The following is a 19,835-nucleotide window of genomic DNA, read 5'->3' on the forward strand; positions in this document are numbered from 1 at the left end:
AAAATAAACTACGTACTAACAGTTAAAAATGAATAAAGTGATTTGTTTCATACTAAACGTAAAAAGCTATTAAAAAATCACATAACAGCTATTGGGTGGCGCTAAGTGAAAAAATTAAAATAATTATTAATAACAGTGAAAGCGAAAAAATAACAGTATTTTAGCATAAAACAATCATAAACGATAAATACCTACGTTGTCATTAAAACGTTTTCACAATCTTATAAAGTTAAAAACTTACCATCTATCGATTCTAAAAAATCAATACCAATTTCTATTTTTAAACGTCATCTTTGTCATTTGTCGCCATGGCAACTCAACATGTTTTGTCAATAACAGTTAAAAGAAACAAATTGGATAACTCAATTGATGCTGTTGCATATAGTTCGACTTTTGCAATGGAAGACAAAGATACGCCGCATATTATTGCACACATCCAACACAAATTAGATCATTCTTTATTCGATTGTAAATGGGTACCGTGTTCTGCAAAATTTGTGGTTATCGGATCACTTCCTAAAGGTAGCGGAACTATTGAGGTATTTGAGATATCCTCAGGGAAAATTGAAAAAATAAAGGTAATAGAGCGGCAAAATTCATTTAAATGTGGAACCTTTGGCGCCAGCAGTGATGTTGAGCGAAGATTGGCTACCGGTGATTTCAAAGGAACTTTGGAAATATGGTTTGTTACTATTTACTTTTAGTAAATAGATATGACTGTGATATTATGTCCATGTAAAAACTTAAAATCTTCTGTAAATAGGACACAATTGATTTACTATTTACATTTCCTTTGTGTTATTACAGCATTAGGACTATATTTATAATTGTTTCAATGTTTTAGGGATTTAGAAAAGAGCAGTCAAGTTTATATAACAAAGGAACATACAGACATAATAAATTCAATAGATGGAATGGGAGGCAGTACTGTAAATTGTGGCGCTCCTGAGATTGTGACTGGAAGTAGAGATGGTAACTATTAATTAACTTTTTAAAGAAAATAATTACATAACAATGACCAATCAAAAATGATTTATAACCAAAAATGACCAAAAGATCCTGAATAAAATTTACCATAATCACCAGCTCTTTATAATCCCCACTGAGGGTCTTACTTTAAGTTGGTGTGACTAGTCCTTAGTCAACCATGCTGGCCCACTGGAGGTTGGTTGACTTATTTAAAATATTCCATAATGACACTTTATTTGGAATAACATATACTATAGATTGTTTTCTTTAATATAGTCTTAAAAGAAGTAGTTTTTACATATTCCTCTTAAAGTATAAGCTATCGGCAATCTCAATATTGTGGTTGTGTATTGCTATGCAGAACTGCAGTTTCAAGAGGACAAAGTGCCATTAACTAATGGGTGCTAATTTTAAACTAAACAGGTGTTTAAGTCAGGATATCCTTTGTCCTTCACTTCAATTTCCCTGAATCTTCCATTTCATATATATTTTACATTTTTCAACTCTGGGGGCCTACCCCTACCGATCTATGGTGTGAACCATTCCAGTCCAATGTAACTTCTAGGTACAGTCAAGGTGTGGGACCCACGGCAGCGTGGTAAGCCAGTGGCTAACATGCAGGCGGCTAGCGGCGAGACGCGGCGTGACTGCTGGTGTGTCTGCTTTGGTAATTCGTTTAACGACGCCGAGCGCATTGTGATGGCTGGATACGACAATGGCGACCTCAAGATGTTTGACCTCAGAACTATGTCTTTGAGATGGGAGTGCAATCTAAAGAATGGGGTAAAGATTCCAATTGCATATATTAATTTATTAAGTTAATAGTGCAAAAGAAATAGTTAAAACAAGTTCATTTCATGTTTATCATACATCATACTAATATTAAAATTTTAGATAGAAGGATGTTAGAATTTGGAGCCTAAATGGCTGAATGGATTTCGATGAAATTTTGTGTAGATGTAGATGATAGTCTAGAAGAACAAATAGGCTACTCTCTTTTCTTTTTTAATTCCACGCGGCCGGAGTCGCAGGCGAAAACCAGTATATAATAAATGTCAAGTTATTAGTATTACTTTGTTATGTCATTTTAGGTGTGCTGCGTAGAATTTGATCGTCAAGATATACCAATGAACAAAATGGTTGCGACAACATTGGAGGGAAAGTTGCATGTATTTGATCTCAGAACACAAAATCCCACTAAAGGATTTGCCCAAGTAAGTATTTGTATCACGTTAGAAAGAGATAGATATATATTTAAACAAGAAAGAATAATTGAATAAATATTTGCTATGCCTCGGCATGGCTTGTGTACTTACACACTTTCCATTTACATACATACTAACCATTTACCATTTACATAGGATAAGTATGAAAAGTCTACAATAATGGGCACTCATAGTACCCACTTAATGAGTCTAATATAATTTTTAGGTGTTAGACCACTGCAGTCAAAGCGGCACAATATGGGCGGCGCGGCATCTGCCCCAGAATAGAGATATATTTATATCCTGTGCTGGGAATGGTTTAGTTAGTCTTTGGAAATAGTAAGTACAGTTATATAGAGTTATATTTAGAAGTATGTAAAACAACAAAACAAAGTCTTAGACCTTGCAAGTCACAATTGTCTTAAAAGTTTGCAAGCCATAGGTGTTTTAGAAGCTTGCAAGCCATAGGTGTTTAAGTAGTTTGCAAGCCATAGTTGTCTTAGAAGCTTGCCATCTACAGTTATCAGAAGCTTGCAAGCCATAGGTGGCTTAAAAGCTTGGAAGCCAAGGGTATCTTCAAACTTCGCTAAGCCATAGGTGTTTAAGAAGCTTGCAAGCCATAGGTGTTTTAGAAGCTTGCAAGCCATAGGTGTTTTAAAAGCTTTGCAAGCCATAAGTGTTTCAAAAGTTTGCAAGCCACCGATCATCGGTATCTTACAAGCTTAAGGCCAAAATAACCGTTCCCAGTGAGTACCCGGAGCAGCGCTGCCGCGTGGACGGGTCGGGTGCGGCGTACGGCGTGCCGGGCAGCCTGCGCCGGCTGCAGCGCGCGCTGCTCAGTCCGCAGCCCATCAACGCCTGGCAATGGAACCGCGACCACACCGGACTTGCGATCACCACCTCCTACGACCAGCAAGTGCGGGTCATTGTCACCACTAAACTCAATTTGCAGTGAACTCAGCTCATTTAACTACAGCTATTGGAAGTTTACTACGTTTCTAGTCATTACCATTTTTCTGCCCAATGATGGACTTGTCTTCCCAAACGCCTATCAAAAAATTTAATCTAGATTGAATTTTCATTTTCCTACACATGATATATTTATTTTACTTATAACAAAATGTGTTTTTATTTTTTGTTCTCAAGTCCATGTTTGTTCCAAATAATTATAGTATTTTGATGGGACTTTTCCTGCAAGTTAGCTGTCCAGAGTAACACAGCTAACTAGTACTAAATATACTCACTTAACGATTCCGAGTACGACTTAATTTGTTTTATGTCATAAATGGATGTTTTTATATATTAATAATGAGTTATAAGATTTTTTTATTGTAAGTTCTTTGAAAATGTATTCAAATTAAGCAACTTAGGTGTATATGTTATAAAATAAAACAACATATTAAATGTCTAACTCAAAAGAGCTGTTTTATTAAACCTAGCAATTATTATAAATAAAATTAAGGCTAGCAATCAGTTCTTATTTAGACTAATGTTAGAACATATTACACGCGTGATTTCGCATCTTTAGTATTGCAGCCGTCATATCCACGACTACGCCGTTCCTTTTCACACATCACGATAGTAAACAAAACCCATTGTATGAAAGTATGTCAACATCCATACATTAGATTTCATTTACACTTAATCCAAAATAATGCTAAATATATAAAAACACATTATTCAATGCAATTCATCGCAAAACTGATATTGAAGCGATAACTAAAAACGCAAAATTACTGTCTCACTAAACAGCTACGGAAAATGTCAGCTCAAATGTCGATTTAAAAGCTTTTCAACTAGAATATTTTAAGCTTATTTAATTATTGTATCACAAAAATTCGTAAAATAATTTATAAACCTCACTAGGATAACAGATACAATAAGGATGACGTATAGAAAACTCTTCCGTGTCTCACTAACTAGTGGTATCGAATTGTACAAAAACTATTCTTTCATTACCAATCATAAGCTAACACTACCTCTATCATACATTATTTATACAATTCCTCGTACGAGGTGCGTTTATTATTGGTATAGTCCGACAAAAATATCTGTTCTATTAGAAAAGTTTTTCTTGTCTTGATCTTGACACTCTGATGGCGCTAGTGAGCTATGCAATTTAGTGTCATGTCCACAAAGTCAAATAACTTGTCGCTTAAAAAGTAAAACATTTATGTTTTTAAATCAAAGAAATAAATACATAAACAGAACATTACAGTCATCTTTAATAAGACTACATTTACTAGACCATATTCTTTTTTTATTATTAAAGACCCGGTATATTATTATAATTTTATTGTCTATTTTATTTCTAATTTGTATGATCAAATTATTCGTCAAAGATTAGATATGAAAAAGCATTAAAACTGCTTCAGATTTGTCAAAAAAATGATTTTCTGGGCGCCTTATCGTTTTAAAAGAATCCTTTTAATTAGACGTCATACATTATTATAAGTATCTTGATTTTATAGAACTATATAATGTATAAAATGTTCTATCTATGTAATTACATCTTTCATTTATATTTCCCGCCAGTAAATTATTTTGTCGCCATAGTCATTTCTAACCGCCATAATCTTTGACCAATCATAGCGGGCATTTTCCCGCGTTCGAAATTTGAATATATCTTTTTTAAACAAGGCATTTATATACTGCCAGTGTTTTTCAGTTCATAAATATATGAATAAACAGATACACAAAAAAAATCGCAATATATTTATTAAGCCAACAATATTGAAACACATATTCTAGTTGGCTTGTGCTACAGCTAAGGCTATATAAGCCACGCAAACAATCATAAATTAACTAACAAGAACTGGAAATGAACACTATTTACATTTTCCACACATTCTCGATACTTAAATGAACGCGACTGTCGTTCGGGTGCGGTTGCAGAGAGCTGACAGCTTGAATTTTATAATATACGCTTACACACTCGAAAATATATACACAAGGTAAATATGTGTACATTACAATCGGTATAATTAAAATCTTTTGTATTCTTAGGAATAAACACCTTAATTAAACATATTAACTTAATTCAACATATAGAAATCAACTTCAACTTAGTCGTTAAATAGACTAAGGGTTCGTTCACATAAGACTGAGAGCAGGGCATTTTTATCGCAAATAAAATTGAGAAATGGTTTGAATTGTATTTTGCACGTTTATACGTCATTTTTTATTATCAAAAGCAAGCGTAATAAAGACGTGTAAACTAAAATTAAACCTTATTTCAGTCGTATGAAGCGCAATTTTATTTGCGTTATATTTCTATGCTCCGGTTTGTGTGAACGGATCTTAACCGTGAGTTTCCACTGCCGAAACATTACAAAAAACATTATCTGTGTCAAGGATTATGAAAATCAACAATGTTTTTATAGATGGTTTCAGTGCGAACGCACGCTATATGGGCTGACAAACTTAGTTGGAAACATGCCCTTACATTCACGATATCCATTTTCCCGAAAAAGCTGCATATCACAACGAAAATATCACGTAAACGAAAAAAGCATTCATACGTTAAATATATTTACCACATTTTATATTCTCAAGCACACTGATGTTATATTTCTGTTTTGTTGTTTTTAATATTGAATTTATTGTAATTTAGAGGGTTTCTGGATATTGTTCACCTAAACTCAGTTCCTGTTTATTTTAATTCAATTTCAAATCAAAATATTATTGAAAAATCAGATTTACCAGCCCAAGTTTACAAAGTTTATGTATCTACTGTTTTCCCTATCGAAAACCATATCTATAAATTTGTATTTTTTAAATCATTCACTCGTCAACGAAACATTAAAAAGTATCGCAATATACAAAGCATTGATTATTGTTCACTTATATGTTAAAATCCATCCGATATTTTTATTTTACATGTCATTAACAAATAAATAGATCGTCATCGGAAAACACTTCATCTTAAATCTCTTCATATTTAGACACTAACATTAGTGAAAGTATCAATATTATAAATATTTGCATCTCATAAAATCATTTATTTTCCGTCGATAATTTCTGTCGATAGTTTGCACAACACTAGCGCTTTGTAACATTTTATAATCATAATATTTTAACTTTATATAAAAATATATTAAAAAAAAGATTGAAACAGTTTGTCTTCGTTATACATTTCAACCAGAATAAATAAATTTCAATAGTTTATTCTAAGAACGCCAGAAAATAAAACTTTGTTAGACGATATTCGACTCTATGTGGGAATTTAATTGTTAGAGCGCATTTTGATGGCTTCTAGGTAAATTAGAGAATCGCATAATTCTCAAGACAAAATATTTATACAATTAAATACGATGCATCAAAGATAAATAATAGATCGCCAAATTCTTTACAATGTTACTTTTAAATGTATACAAAAATTATCGATCAAGTTAAGTTTAAAAAATCAATAGAAGGTGTAAATCGAATAATAGTGGCTTACGATAGTCTAAGTAGCATCGATAATTGTTAACTAAATTATCAACATTACTAATTTTGGATCAAAGAAACGTTGTAGTTAACCAAAGTTGCTCGTAAAGAATAGTGTTGTACGTTTTTACATCGATAACACAAATATACACGATTCTCAATTTGGTATGTTTTTTAACTGATTTAGTAATCGGTAAGTCGATTATTGTTTTAACACGTTCAATGCTACATTTTGTATTGTGAAAAAGTTTGTTGCACTGAATGTGTCAAATTGTCAATTTCTAGTTTAGGTTTTTTTCCAATTTCAGCGAATACATGAATAAAAATTAACATTTTATAGTTATTAATACTGGGAATTTTTAACATTAAATTTGAAAGAATGAATAGCTATTTCAGCATTACATTCTAAGTTGTATTATTCTGTTATTAAAATAAAATTGAAAAACAGTACACGCACTTGAGTTGGCACGTCACACAGAAGAGTACTCTTGTTAACGAAGTGCCAAACCGAATGCTCTAGCTAGCTGTACTATAACGAAGTCCTAAATTCCCAGTAAACAAACAATTCGCTGATATTTGTTGCATGTTTTGTCTCTGTTTTTCAAAGTAAATGAAAGAGATGACATGATTATCTAGGAGTGCTTTGACAATCAAACTTTAGTAAAAACTTTTTTGTCAATGCACTCACGTTGTTCCCACTCTTGAAGCAATAAGTATAGCCGAGTTGAGGCATTAGTGATGTCTCTTTGTTCTTTCGTTATCGATGCACTTTCCTACGTATAATTCTATACGCGGATCTGAAAATTAAAAAAAAATATGTATTAAAAAATAGAACTTTCTAAATTATCGATGGTCTTTAATTTGTTAATACATAATAAACGATTAAATTATATGTCTCTGATGTTAATTAACGTAAGTTATAAGTAGATGTCAGTCTTTATTAAAACAAGTTTGGTTTCTCGCAGATATTTAAAAATATATAGACGAGGCATTGCATAAAATTTTTTCACCGGTACTTTCTTTGAAAAGAATACCAGTTGGAGATACAAAACAAAATATAGACATTTAAATTTAGTGGCATCTATTAGCAATTAATTTAAAAAGAAATAACATATTGACATTGTTTTGAGTCTAATGTTAGTCTGATCACGTAAAAATCAAGTGAAGTGCCATGCCTCCTCTATATTTTTGAAACTCTTTGTTTTCTCGCAAGTGTGAGAGAGATAGACAAACGTAGAGGGAGAGGTAAGATGCTTACGTGTGTTGTGAGGTGAGATTCAGTCGAGGTTGTCCTGGAAGATGAGGCGCACGTAGCCGGGCGAGCCCTGCAGCGGCGCGGCGCAGAAGGGACAGATCGCGTGGAAGCCGTTAGTGCCGTGCGGGATGTCCACACTCGCCCAGTACCTGCACACCAGTACTTTCATCACTAGCTGTTGCACACGACTATCCGCGTGGAAAAGATATACCATATATCCTATGTTACTGATAACAAAGCATTTTAATGGTGAAACATTTGAAATCGTCCAAGTAGTTTTTGAGTTATTTCAATACATACAAAAATAAAAATCTTTCCACTTAATAATATTAGTATAAACTAGCTGAAATTAAAAATATATAGCCTATAAAATACTCATTACATTTTAAAAAAATACTTATAATGGTTAGAGATTCTATAATCGGCCTAGTAGTTTTAACGTGAATCGAGTACATACAAAAATACAAATTTTCTCTATTAATAATATCAGCATAAAAAGTATAAATTACACTAATATAATATTGATAACAATATTTTAGTATATCGTACAGTAAGTCATTTTTGGGCATAGAGTCGTAAGGGAAAGCTGTAAGGTAAAAAAATAGGTTTATGTAAACAAGAAAATATGCACAGATTCTGTAAAAGATCACATCACAAGAGGATGTAAAGGTGCATACTTGACGGTCCTCTCGGAGGCCATGTGTCCGCAGGGGTTGAAGGCGTATGTGGGCGGGCCGGAGTCGACGTAGAAGGCGGGCTCGATGCCCATGCAGACGCGCACCACGGGGCCCGCCGTCAGGCACATCGGGCAGCGCCGCACGCCCGCCTCGCTGCCCTCCGCGCCCCACGAGTGCTCGCCTGCACCACACAACAATCATAAGGATGGACGGATGTTTCTTTGTAAGAGTTTGTAGCCTAAACGGCTGAACAGATATCAAAGAAAATTGACATAAATGTAGAGAGGATAGCGGATAGTCTAGAAGAACACATAGGCTATTAATTTTTTTCAATACCACGCGGACGGAATTACGGACGAAAGCTAGTATTATACAATAAACAACAAAAAACACAAAGTCCAATTGGTGATAGTACTATGTAGTATACGAATCGAATCAACGCCAAGATCGCAAGCTGTCACAACGAAACTTACACACAAACTTAACAATGAACAAAATAAATGCTTTTAAGTGATAATATATGACATAAAAATCGGCTCAGTGGTTTTTAAGTGAATCAAATACGTACAAAAATCTAAGAATTCAAATCTTTCCTCTTTATGATATTACAAAATAAAACATGGATATTAATAAAAATAATTATCGGTTGTATCTCAATTCAATTTAATTTCGCTCCAGAGTAAATGGCAAAAACATCCGATAGTACTGTCAAAGGTTTTGGTAAAGGTCACAACGCCCTCTGACTGTGACGTGTCGTGAGATGACGTGAGATAATGTCGTGACGTGTGGTGAGGTGAGGTGTGAGCAGAGTCAGAGTCGTGTCGTGAGGTGTTACCTTGCACGTGTCCGCAGTGCAGATAGACGTAGGGCTGGTTGAGGTCCTGGTGCGCGGCGGACAGCTTGCGCGGGATGACGAGCGTGTTGAGGCCGACGGGGCACTGCGGCCGGCCCGCGTTCAGCTCGTCCACCAGCGCCTCCAGCGTGCGCTTCGTCTGGATTATATCATTTATCATGTACTTTATGAAATTATTTTAATGGAGGCCTTACTTTGGTCCCTTTTCCTTCCCACCATTTTTAATATGGGAAGGGTACGTGGATTTAACGGTGAAGGACACGCATAGGAAGGGGAAATATCCTCTTTATGTGCGTCTCCTCCTCCGTCGATTAAGGGTAGGCAACGCATCCGCTATTGCAAATGTCTATGGGCAGCGGTCGCTTCGCCATTTTGTTGGATTCAGGTGGCCGCTTGTTCGTTTCCCAACTCAAGGATATTAAAAAAATGGTGAAAGCTATTTTTAAACCGTTCCGGAAGTTATCGAGTTGTTTCAATGCAAACAAAAAAAAACAAATCTTTCTTTATTATAATAAAAATACTAATACTATATGAGTGATTCTCATCTTTACCTCCTCCGGAAAAGCGATAGATTTTATTTAGTATAACATTGGTTCATTAGACAAAATAATTTGATAGCATTAAGAATTTTTTGTATAAAACATTATGTAATTATGAAGCTTCATTTGAATGGTAAAACAACTCAACAAATACAACTTACAGGTGAATTTTTGAGACCTTCCGCGCTCCTCCATAGCAGCGTGGCGCCGCACAAGTCTATCATGGTGCCATCTCTTAGTACATTTGTCTCCGCTTGACACGGTACTCCCTGCAATACAGAAATGTGTGCTAAAACATTGCATTATTATTAAATTAGCTGTCGCCCACGATTCCGTTTGCGTGAGATTTAAAAAAAAAAAAACAAAACTGCCTATTTATTTTCCTAGCCTATTTATCCTTCTAGATTATCCTCTACATCTATGCCAAATTTCATCGAAATCCGTTCAGCAGTTTAGGCTACAAACTCTAACAAACAAACATCCATCCATCTAAACTTTCATATTTATAATATTAGTAAGATTAGCTGTATCTATCTCTCTGACTCCTTTCGCGTGGAATTAAAAAAACAAAAATAAGTAGTTTTAAATAATATAATAGTAACTAGCGTAATTAACTCAAACACTCAACAACTGGCTTCCGCCAGAATATCGCGCTATACCAGTACGTCTAATGACATTGACAGCTGTCAGATAGGAACGTCTATACCGAGAAGGTAGTGTTGCGCCAATCCTCCAGCGAAGTAATAATTTTCTTCTTAATATTATCCTATGTGTACAGACTATCTTGAACAATTGCACAAAACATCGAGATCCGTTCAACAGTTTAGTCTACAAACTCTAACAGACCATCCATCCATCTAAATATTCACATTTACATTTCTATATTGATTAATGTCCCACAGGGTTGCCTGGAAGAGATCGCTCTGAGCACTAAGGCCAGATTTGCTCAAATCTAGTAATTACTTAATAGCTTCCTGTTGTAATATTTGTGCAAAAGTATTAAATAAAAAAAAACTTTTAGTAAGAAATGAGATGTTAAGATGAGTTCATATCGTTCCTAGTAATTGCAAAATGAGTGTTCACAGTGAGACGTGGTAGACATAACCCATGTGTACCTTTTGCTGTGCGGAGCGGCTCTCCCTGAGCGAGAAGACGGCGCCGCCAACTGAGGTCTCACGCCATGGGCCGCAGGTAGCACTGCCGCCGCAAAAATCACCGCGTGGATGCATTATCAACACCCCGTTCGTCGTCAGACCATCTATCTCATGATTCTCCGTCCATTTTGTCGCTTTTTCCTGTAATTAAAAGGCATTCGACATCATTAATTGCACGGATTATAACAGCAATAGTCATTAACAGTATATCTTATGGTAATCTATGTTATCTGCAGTGTTAACACTTAATAAAATAATTTAAAACAATAGTCAACATTAATTTTCCTGTTTGACTGTGACGTATCGGTCCAACATCAAATAGCATCCTAAATTTTATCAGTTTTAAGTAAACAACGAGCTAGGAGTTTCTTTGTGAAAAGTACTGAAAAGTAACGTACGTCAAAATCAATCTTCTCTGTATGGGAATCCTAAGAGCGTGCGCTCCCTTTTGATTACACTATCGCACAGCTGTTTAGTCTCGTATGATTCTTATATCTCCATATAAACTCATAAGAGAACCTCCGTGCGCACTACACGATTTTTAGTTGTGAATAAAACAGTCGAATTGGCCGCGAAACAAACGAAAGTCGCACAACAGTTGTGCGATGGTGTAGTCACAGGTGTGCGCTCGTTCTAACACGTTCGTTACTACCGACTTGGCAAAGTCAACTCAGTGCCTAAAAACTGTAATGACTTGATCGTACCTAAAACTCTAAAAATCGGTACAACTTACGCCAAGAAATATATTCCTGGATGAGTCGAATCCGGCTGCGTAGATACGGCAATTGTTGACGTCGTTTCGATCAGCGAGGATGCGGCAAGCGAAGCGCGATATGGTGCTCTGCAGCACCTTGGTGTCGCCACTCTTGTCGCCCGCCACCGTATCCATCACCACAAAGTCGATTGGGGACTCCGATGATCTGCCGATCTGGAAACAAGAAAGACAAACATCAGATCTAAACAGTTTAAAGCAAGCAAAGGTAGACATTAACGAAGTTAATAATCCTTTAAATTAACTCAAAAAACGTTAACGCTTTTATTAATATCCATTAAATTAGACATTCATTTGTTCATATTATACAAGCTATCACCTGCGACTCCATCCGCGTTAAATTAATAAAAATAAGGTTACAAACTCTAACAGCCATCCTTTCATCCGTCTCAACATTCGCATTAATATTAGTATGAAGTATAATTAGTAGCTGTTTTCCTGATATCCTAAAGCATGTTATGTTAGTCATGCCAATCTGCAGGATCTATCTTGTTATGATAACAGACAGCCGTCTGTCGGCCTGCCTTATCGTACATTAATGATATGTAGACAGCGACGATAGGAAGCTTTTGTTTTTAATTCCTTATCGTTCGTTCATTCGAGTGACTGACAATTAACTTGTACCTACTATAGTAAACACTCGATAAGAAAATATTTACAGAAGTTCAAGAAACCGTTACTGTCACAACGACATTTATTAACAGATATTCAATCTCGTTGCGTAATGGATTGGTCTAATGTCGAATGTAACGTCTCGTCAGTTGTCGGTGGGTGTGAAGGCATGTGACGTCATCGGTTCCGCACTGCGCACGCGTCGCTCTGATTGCCAGCAAGGAAAGACCAAGGCTAATTACACCATCCTCTACTCATTTAATTTAAATTATTTGCAATAATTTTTAATTATATAGAAGTGTCTTATAATACATACACATTCTATGTAAAATTTCACTAATAAACTTTAGATAATCATTGCTCGCTACATATAATAGAGAAAAAGCAAGTAAACCTGAAGAATAAAATTCAAAAGCACAAGCACAAAGCTGAAGAGACGTCCATTAAAACAGTTTTTTTTTAAACGCTTTTGCAAAACGTACCAACAAGTGCAGACCCCGACGGGGTTTTAAAAAAGTATCTCCAAAGCCTGAATGTAAGGAATAATTCGAGACTTTAAAATTACCTCATTTACAATTTGAAGATAAATAGAAATTTCGTGGTGATTGCAGTCATCTCATACTTGTATTGACAAAAAAAACTCTACTATTTGTAGCCAGGGACACTGACATCATCCCTCTCTTTCTTCCTGCTGAAATTATTACTATACCACTCTCTCTAATCTACTGAAACAAGGTCTTTCGGTAATTGTAATTACTCCATTTGCAAACCGCGTCCGTGAATGCGCTTCACCTCGCAAGCGCCGACGCAGAACCCTTGAAGGCCATTCTTATCGCCACCGCGCTAGCGTTACTAATAGTTACTAAATTCATTAACAACCTTGTCAAACACTGATAATACTCGATATTTACAATTTAAGTTAAAACACCTTTTCACATACTAAATCTACCTTGTCCCCCACTTTGTATAAACTACTGGCAAGTACCCATTATTAGGGATTTACGTCAGTGAAAAGCACACTAAATTAACTTTCAAAAGCTTGCTGTATAATAGCAATGCTTAAATTAGTACCGCTTGATTGCGAAGCCTTTGAAAGGCTTGACGTCAAGAAAGTAATCCTTAAATTGCGTAAACTCAACTTACGAAACTTAAAACAATCGTAACAATTTAAATTACTTTATTCTTCCTTGAAATAAGTTACTAATTTCGGAATTAAGAAAATTTATCGTGGTCGCAACTTTCTAGAAAGATCTGATTTAGTTAGTTACCTAATGTTATTTCTATATTGCTATTTATTTAATTTAGTTCAATTATCAAATAATCGAACTTACTAATAATACATACGACAGATAACATGGAGTTAAAAACTCATTTTAAATGTTTTTATAGTGTTCGGAATGTACCATGTTGTATATTGTTAGTTTTTCTATATAAATCCAACAAGCGGCATGTTTCTGTCGTGACTTCATCGGGATTACCGGAGCATATACAAGTTCAAAGTAAACAAGTCTCCGACAATGATGGACAAATGATTTGTAGGAAGCTATACGTGCAACTAGATAACCACATTGTAATAAAGCTGTTCAAAGGGCAAATACAAACAAATCATAATATCGACGTTACTGTCGGTTCCGACTAATGACTTTTGAATTTGAAATACGTTTTATTATCCTTTATAATACATTTTCTTTGAAAAAAAAGCTAACAACACATTTGTCAGCAGTTGAAGACCACAGTTAAGATCGATTTCTTTAATAATTCATTTATTATTGCTAATTTCCTTCGGGAATAAAACCAATTACTTTCAAAATTACCAAACTGAGATCACTTCTCACCGAGGAAATAAGTTTAAATAAGAGAATTGAGAAATAGTGTAAAATAGGATAGGTCCACCAAAAGCACTTATTAACTTTTTAAAATACACATTGTAGCGTCAGCCCATCACAAACAATATATATAGAATTATCTCGATGTTGTCGGTAAAGAAATAGAAAAGCGTAAAGTAACACAAGAACAATAATCCTGCGTAACAGTATACGGTATCAGCTGGCCGTAGCCGCACAATGAACCTTCTGAAAGCGATACCCGACCGCAGAGATCCAAACACTATAGCATAAAACTGCTAAAGAGAACATAAACGAAATACTGTTGGTAATTTTAGTTATCGAAAACATGTAAAATATCCCATAATTATTATTATACCTGAATTTATTATAACCGAAAAGATTGCAGAAAGGGTTCAGACGAAAAAATTTAAAATACCTTTGTGCCTAAACTCTTGATTTAAAAATATATTTTTTTGGATTTGTAACAATAAAGGCGGTTAGAGCTGGCTCTTCCCTTTCGCTATTCAAGTCGGTTCTTTTATGAATACGTGATCGGTGGCGCGTCTGAACCGCACTCTCCGACCATGGTAACCATCTTTTATGTGGACAATGTTTCAAAATAATTTCAAAGCACATGTAACGTTAAAAAGCCACAGTTACATTTTTTTACAAAATAATCGTATAGTAAACTATCCATACTAATATTACAAAGAGAAAAAAATTGTGTTTTTGTATGTATTGAAATAACTCAAAAACTACTGGGATGATTTCAAAAATTCTTTCATAATTTTTAATGTAATTTATGTGTGAGTAACATAGCTAACATAGGCTATGTCTTTAACATTTTTAAATACTTATATTATGGAAATAAAAATTGATAAGTTTTCTTTGTTCATTAAGACAAATTGTCCATTTTCTATATGTCATGGTAACCCTACATCTACCTGCATTGTCCATTTTTGTAATTTAAACTCTTAAATAAAAAACCATACAAGCCATTTTGGTGTTCGAATGACTGAATCCTCGGAAATTTGTAAGAGCATAGTTAACGGCGTCACTTCCTTATTCTGAACCAGTTCAGACTAAGCTGCATTGGTCTTAACAATCTTTTGTTGGCGAACATGCGGGCAACGTCCCGTAACGTAGAGATCAACTTACTGCTTTGAATGTACAAAAAAAACAAGTAGACAATGTGTACGAAACTTGTACATTTAGTTTCAATGGCAACTTTGTTGATATTTTATATTCGTGACTATATTTGATAACAGAAAGGACTTATTCTTGATCAAAAGCTATACGTTCTAAATATTATACATACAAAAATGACAAAATTTAATTTACAGTTGTACTAAAATATCGTAATAATTTTCCTATTGAAAAAAAAATAGAAGTTGTGGATTTGTTGGTTTTCCTTTGTCGATTTTAAAATTAAATATTGAATGCATACGTCAAGAATTATTTACGCTGCATTTGCGGTTATTTTATTGCTGCGGTGCGTTTCCACTGCTAATTTCATCACTTGTCAAAATATTACGATCCTTTTCATTCCCTTTGAGTAAAAGACATACAATATATTTTAATAAAAATGTATCGACTGTGGAAACCGACGTTTTAGTTACTACGTTCATTGTACAGGTAATGTGATATTAATTCAATGAACAGCAGGAAAATCGAGATAGTATGACACTTCCCTAATCGGTCGACAGACAGCAATGTATTTAATTGTAGATATTTTCTTTACGGAAATAGATAACAATTAAAAAGCAAACATACGACAAAGACTGATGACTAATTCAGTACTTTCTCCTTTAAAATAAAACATAACAAGCGTTTTGACTTCCTCTCTGGCTCATCAAATAAACTATTATATTTGTATGAAATTAATATTGAAAATTTACTATATCAGCTCTACCACATTTATTAATTTTTTTTTTCTGTTAGATCTATGATTCTAGTAATTTAGTATTACTCGTCGTCACCTCCCTTACCTTATATCCTACTCCCGTTGGGTCAGCGCACCGTGTTTTCGTCTTCCAAATAACTCTATTATCGTCATCTCCTTCATCACTCCCTTCTTGATCATGTCTCCTTTCACGCAATACATCTATCTCTTTTTAGGTCTACCTCTACCGGTGTACCCTTCCACATTCATAACTAACGTCCTTCTTGTTACATGTCATTCATCCCTTCTCATATTACTAACTCCAGTTATAACCACCAAATAATTAATTATAGAAGAATTTTTGTGCATAACGAAAACGTTATTAAATTAGTTGACGTCAAAAACCGTAAATCGCGTGTAACATAGTCGTGTCTTAATTCCATACACGGGAATAATTTATAACACCGTTAGTTAATTTAAATACGGACGTCACGGGGGAACGCACGCCTCATTTCCACCTTTCCTAGTTTAATAATAAATGAATTCGCACCGGGAAGAGAGAACAGAATATTACGCTATGAAAAAGATTACAAAGGGTGGGGACGTCTAAAAAAGGTATACAGTATGACGTCACGCGATATTGGCGAGCCCTGTGATGTTTACTTATTACCACAAATTTCAAGCCTGGATTTTTTTTTTTTAAATTGAGACAAAACTCTTTCAACCTTACAAATAAACACGGTAAAAGGTTCAACTTAGGAATAGACTGAGTATAAGCAAATTTTGTACTAATATTTGCTTATATTCAGTTTATTCCTAAGTTTAACTTTATACAGCGTTTAGTTGTGAGGCTGTAAATGCATTGCTATAGTAAAATAAAAGATTTAAGTAAAAGAATAGTTTTACAACTATACTGAATAAAAATCATACGGTTACAATGTGGTTTAATTACTGTTTATTCGTTTTTAGTTTTTTTTTATAAAAATCTTTATATATTTGTAAAGAATAAATCGGAGGCGTATATACTGCACATACAGACTTTCAAATATTTCGTGTCAATTATTTACGTATAGTTTCATATAGGTACGCTAATGAGCTCTACGCCCCTGTCTTCGGTGTACGTACAATCTGCGCCAGTATAATATAACACGGTCGATAGGCCTCTTACAAATAGGGTTACCACATTCGAAACAGAACAATTGAATTCAAAAGTCATAAAATGCTATGCAGTGACAGACAGCATAAGAAGTTAAATAAATCTATTTGATGATATTATTATTATTATCATATAAGAGAGAAGAGCAATAAGTGTTATACAGTTACACATGTCATAAGTATTGATAAAATAGTTCGTCAAAATATACTTCAAATTTACAAAATTAAATCAGAAAAAATATATTCATCATCATTCATCACAAAATATCATTTTGTTTTCAATTAATTGTGGTTACCCTACTACGAGAGTTGGCGGAGTAGCGGAGCGTAGGCGACATAATGGCGAGGCGACAGAATCTGTTCCAAATGTTATTTAACTAACTTGTGTCTGTGATTTCATTTTATTACGAAAATTAATGGAACAAAAAATTAAAAATCACATGCTTGTTTTAATGAACCAAGCCTGAAAGAAATAAGCCGATTAAAATGTTTGCAGTAAGGACAAGTCGAATTAAAGAAAACAGTTTTATTCTCTACAAAACAACGTTTACCATGCGTAACTTAACAGGACAGCAAAGAATTAATATAATATAAAAAAATAGTTATTAAAAAACCAAGAAATGCTTATAGTACCACAATATACACATATACATACAAACGTATTTTAGAAATCTATACCTTACCGAAAGTCAAAAATGTCTTCAACCTCTAGGCGTTATCGAACAAAAAATCTTAATAAATCTAATTAATATTACAAATGCAAAAGTTTAGATAGATGGATGGATGTTTGTTAAAGTTTGTAGCCAAAACGGTTGTGCAGTTTAGCATAAATGTAGAGGATGGTCTGGAAGAACACATTGACTACTTACTTTTTTTTTTTAAATTACACACTGACGCAGTGGCGGGCGAAAGCTAGTAATAATTTACACAGGACTGATTTTTTTTTAAAACAGAAACCAGTGTACCAGTGTAAATACACATAAAGATGTAGTTTAATCTAATAAGTGTAGTCAGTTATAATACTCTTAAGAATTTAACCTAGATTTTAAATGACAAAGAATGTATTTACTTGGCACCTAGACCTTTACCTTGGTCGCAATCCCTTCGACTTTGTGTGAGAGTTGGAAGATGGAACACATAATAGTTATAACATTATTCTTTTCACTATTGAAATATTAGAACTGATAGATAGCTGGTTATCCCGATTTTTTGGTCACTAAAATTGCAATAACTAATGTACTAAGAGTATAAAAAATTATTAATATAAACAATAGTTTAACAGATTTTAGATAAATGTAACTTGAATAGTGAAACATGTCAGTGTGTGGGGATATTGTGCGGAGACATCTCTCTCACAACACCAACACATTGTCACACGAGTTCCTCCCCAGGGAACGTTTCAAACAGGATTGCGAACGCGGGGAAATTGAAAATGTTAAAATGACGTACCATTGGAGACGTATTTCCTATCCATTTCAGTGAATGCTTACAATAGAATTTGGTTGAAAGATATTCTTAACAACATACATACGTGCATAAATTATAGCTAATATGGTGACATACAAAAAAAACAAATGGGTAACAAATGTATATCTTTGACTATACCTCAGACTGAGATTCTTATTTATGTCCATTTATAAACGAGATTTATTACAAATTGTGGTCAACGATAATGGTAGTTTAATGTTAATAAATTCAGTATTTTTTGCCTTACCGATATCATAAACAAAATGTATGTGCATTAAGAAATAATGTTTTATGATCTGTAAAAAAATATTATACTTTAAAATCAGATCTCAGTGGGGTAACCTTTATAGGTTTCAGACGGAGTAGATATTTTGTTGAATTTACGTAGTTTTAGTTGATATTTATTGCAAGTGACATTCAAACCGCCACAATCGTTTCCGATATGTCCATGATAATTTCATAACAAGGTCTTGGTTAGTAACATTTCTACGTGGACGGTAAGTAAAGATATAGGCTGTTGTAAAACTGGTCTAATAGTATACATGAAACTGGTACTATATTTTTAAAATACCTTTTCTATTACAATGACAGGTCTATCAAAAGAATTTTATCACTGATATTTCTCTTTTTTTTCGTTAGTACACGTGTTGAAATGAGAGCAGAGGAAACAATGTACATATTTCGTATACAGTATGATATCGCGGTTCGCGTGTTGTCTGCGCACAATGCATTTGGCCCACGCAACCGGCCATCGGTAAATGGGACATCCTTTACATTGGGTTTTGCCTCACGATAGCCGTGTACTGCGGTTTCAATTGTGAAGGCCGTTTTAACAAGACGTGAATATAGAAACGTCAATCAGTTTATCTAACGATGTAAGAGGTGGATAAGAACAAAGGGCAAAATCAACTTAATAAATCATCTAGATTTCGTTACACTAGTATTAGACATTAATATAATTGTAACAACGTAAACCACTCAGATCACTAACTCCGACTAGAATAACACGCTTATTCCTCTAGACGTCTGAATGACATTGAC

The 19,835-nt window shown here is 34.3% G+C and overlaps 2 protein-coding genes across 3 annotated transcripts in view; one reads left to right on the forward strand and one right to left on the reverse strand.

Annotated features, from left to right (window-relative positions):
- The first annotated feature begins 51 nt into the window (after positions 1 to 51).
- LOC106103845 (WD repeat-containing protein 92) lies at positions 52 to 3,497 on the forward strand. Its single transcript, XM_013283753.1, has 6 exons — positions 52 to 682; positions 845 to 972; positions 1,535 to 1,752; positions 2,061 to 2,183; positions 2,401 to 2,513; positions 2,922 to 3,497. Exons 1-6 carry the CDS (start codon positions 309 to 311, stop codon positions 3,127 to 3,129), a joined length of 1,164 nt encoding a protein of 387 aa, XP_013139207.1. The 5' UTR covers positions 52 to 308; the 3' UTR covers positions 3,130 to 3,497.
- A 76-nt stretch (positions 3,498 to 3,573) lies between these two features.
- Positions 3,574 to 19,835, reverse strand: part of LOC106103843 (protein pellino) — a 52,410-nt gene continuing 36,148 nt past the window's right edge. For both annotated transcript variants that reach the window (XM_013283751.1, XM_013283752.1), the window contains exons 4-10: positions 11,814 to 12,008; positions 11,042 to 11,221; positions 10,088 to 10,195; positions 9,370 to 9,526; positions 8,535 to 8,715; positions 7,861 to 8,006; positions 3,574 to 7,399 (exon numbers count right to left, since the gene is read on the reverse strand). In XM_013283751.1, coding sequence (XP_013139205.1) covers positions 7,880 to 8,006; positions 8,535 to 8,715; positions 9,370 to 9,526; positions 10,088 to 10,195; positions 11,042 to 11,221; positions 11,814 to 12,008 — 948 coding nt within the window. In that variant the 3' untranslated portion in view covers positions 3,574 to 7,399; positions 7,861 to 7,879. The remainder of the gene's footprint in view (positions 7,400 to 7,860; positions 8,007 to 8,534; positions 8,716 to 9,369; positions 9,527 to 10,087; positions 10,196 to 11,041; positions 11,222 to 11,813; positions 12,009 to 19,835) is intronic.

Source organism: Papilio polytes, unplaced genomic scaffold (genome assembly GCF_000836215.1).
Source record: "Papilio polytes unplaced genomic scaffold, Ppol_1.0 DF823700.1, whole genome shotgun sequence".
Classification (NCBI taxonomy): domain Eukaryota; kingdom Metazoa; phylum Arthropoda; class Insecta; order Lepidoptera; family Papilionidae; genus Papilio; species Papilio polytes.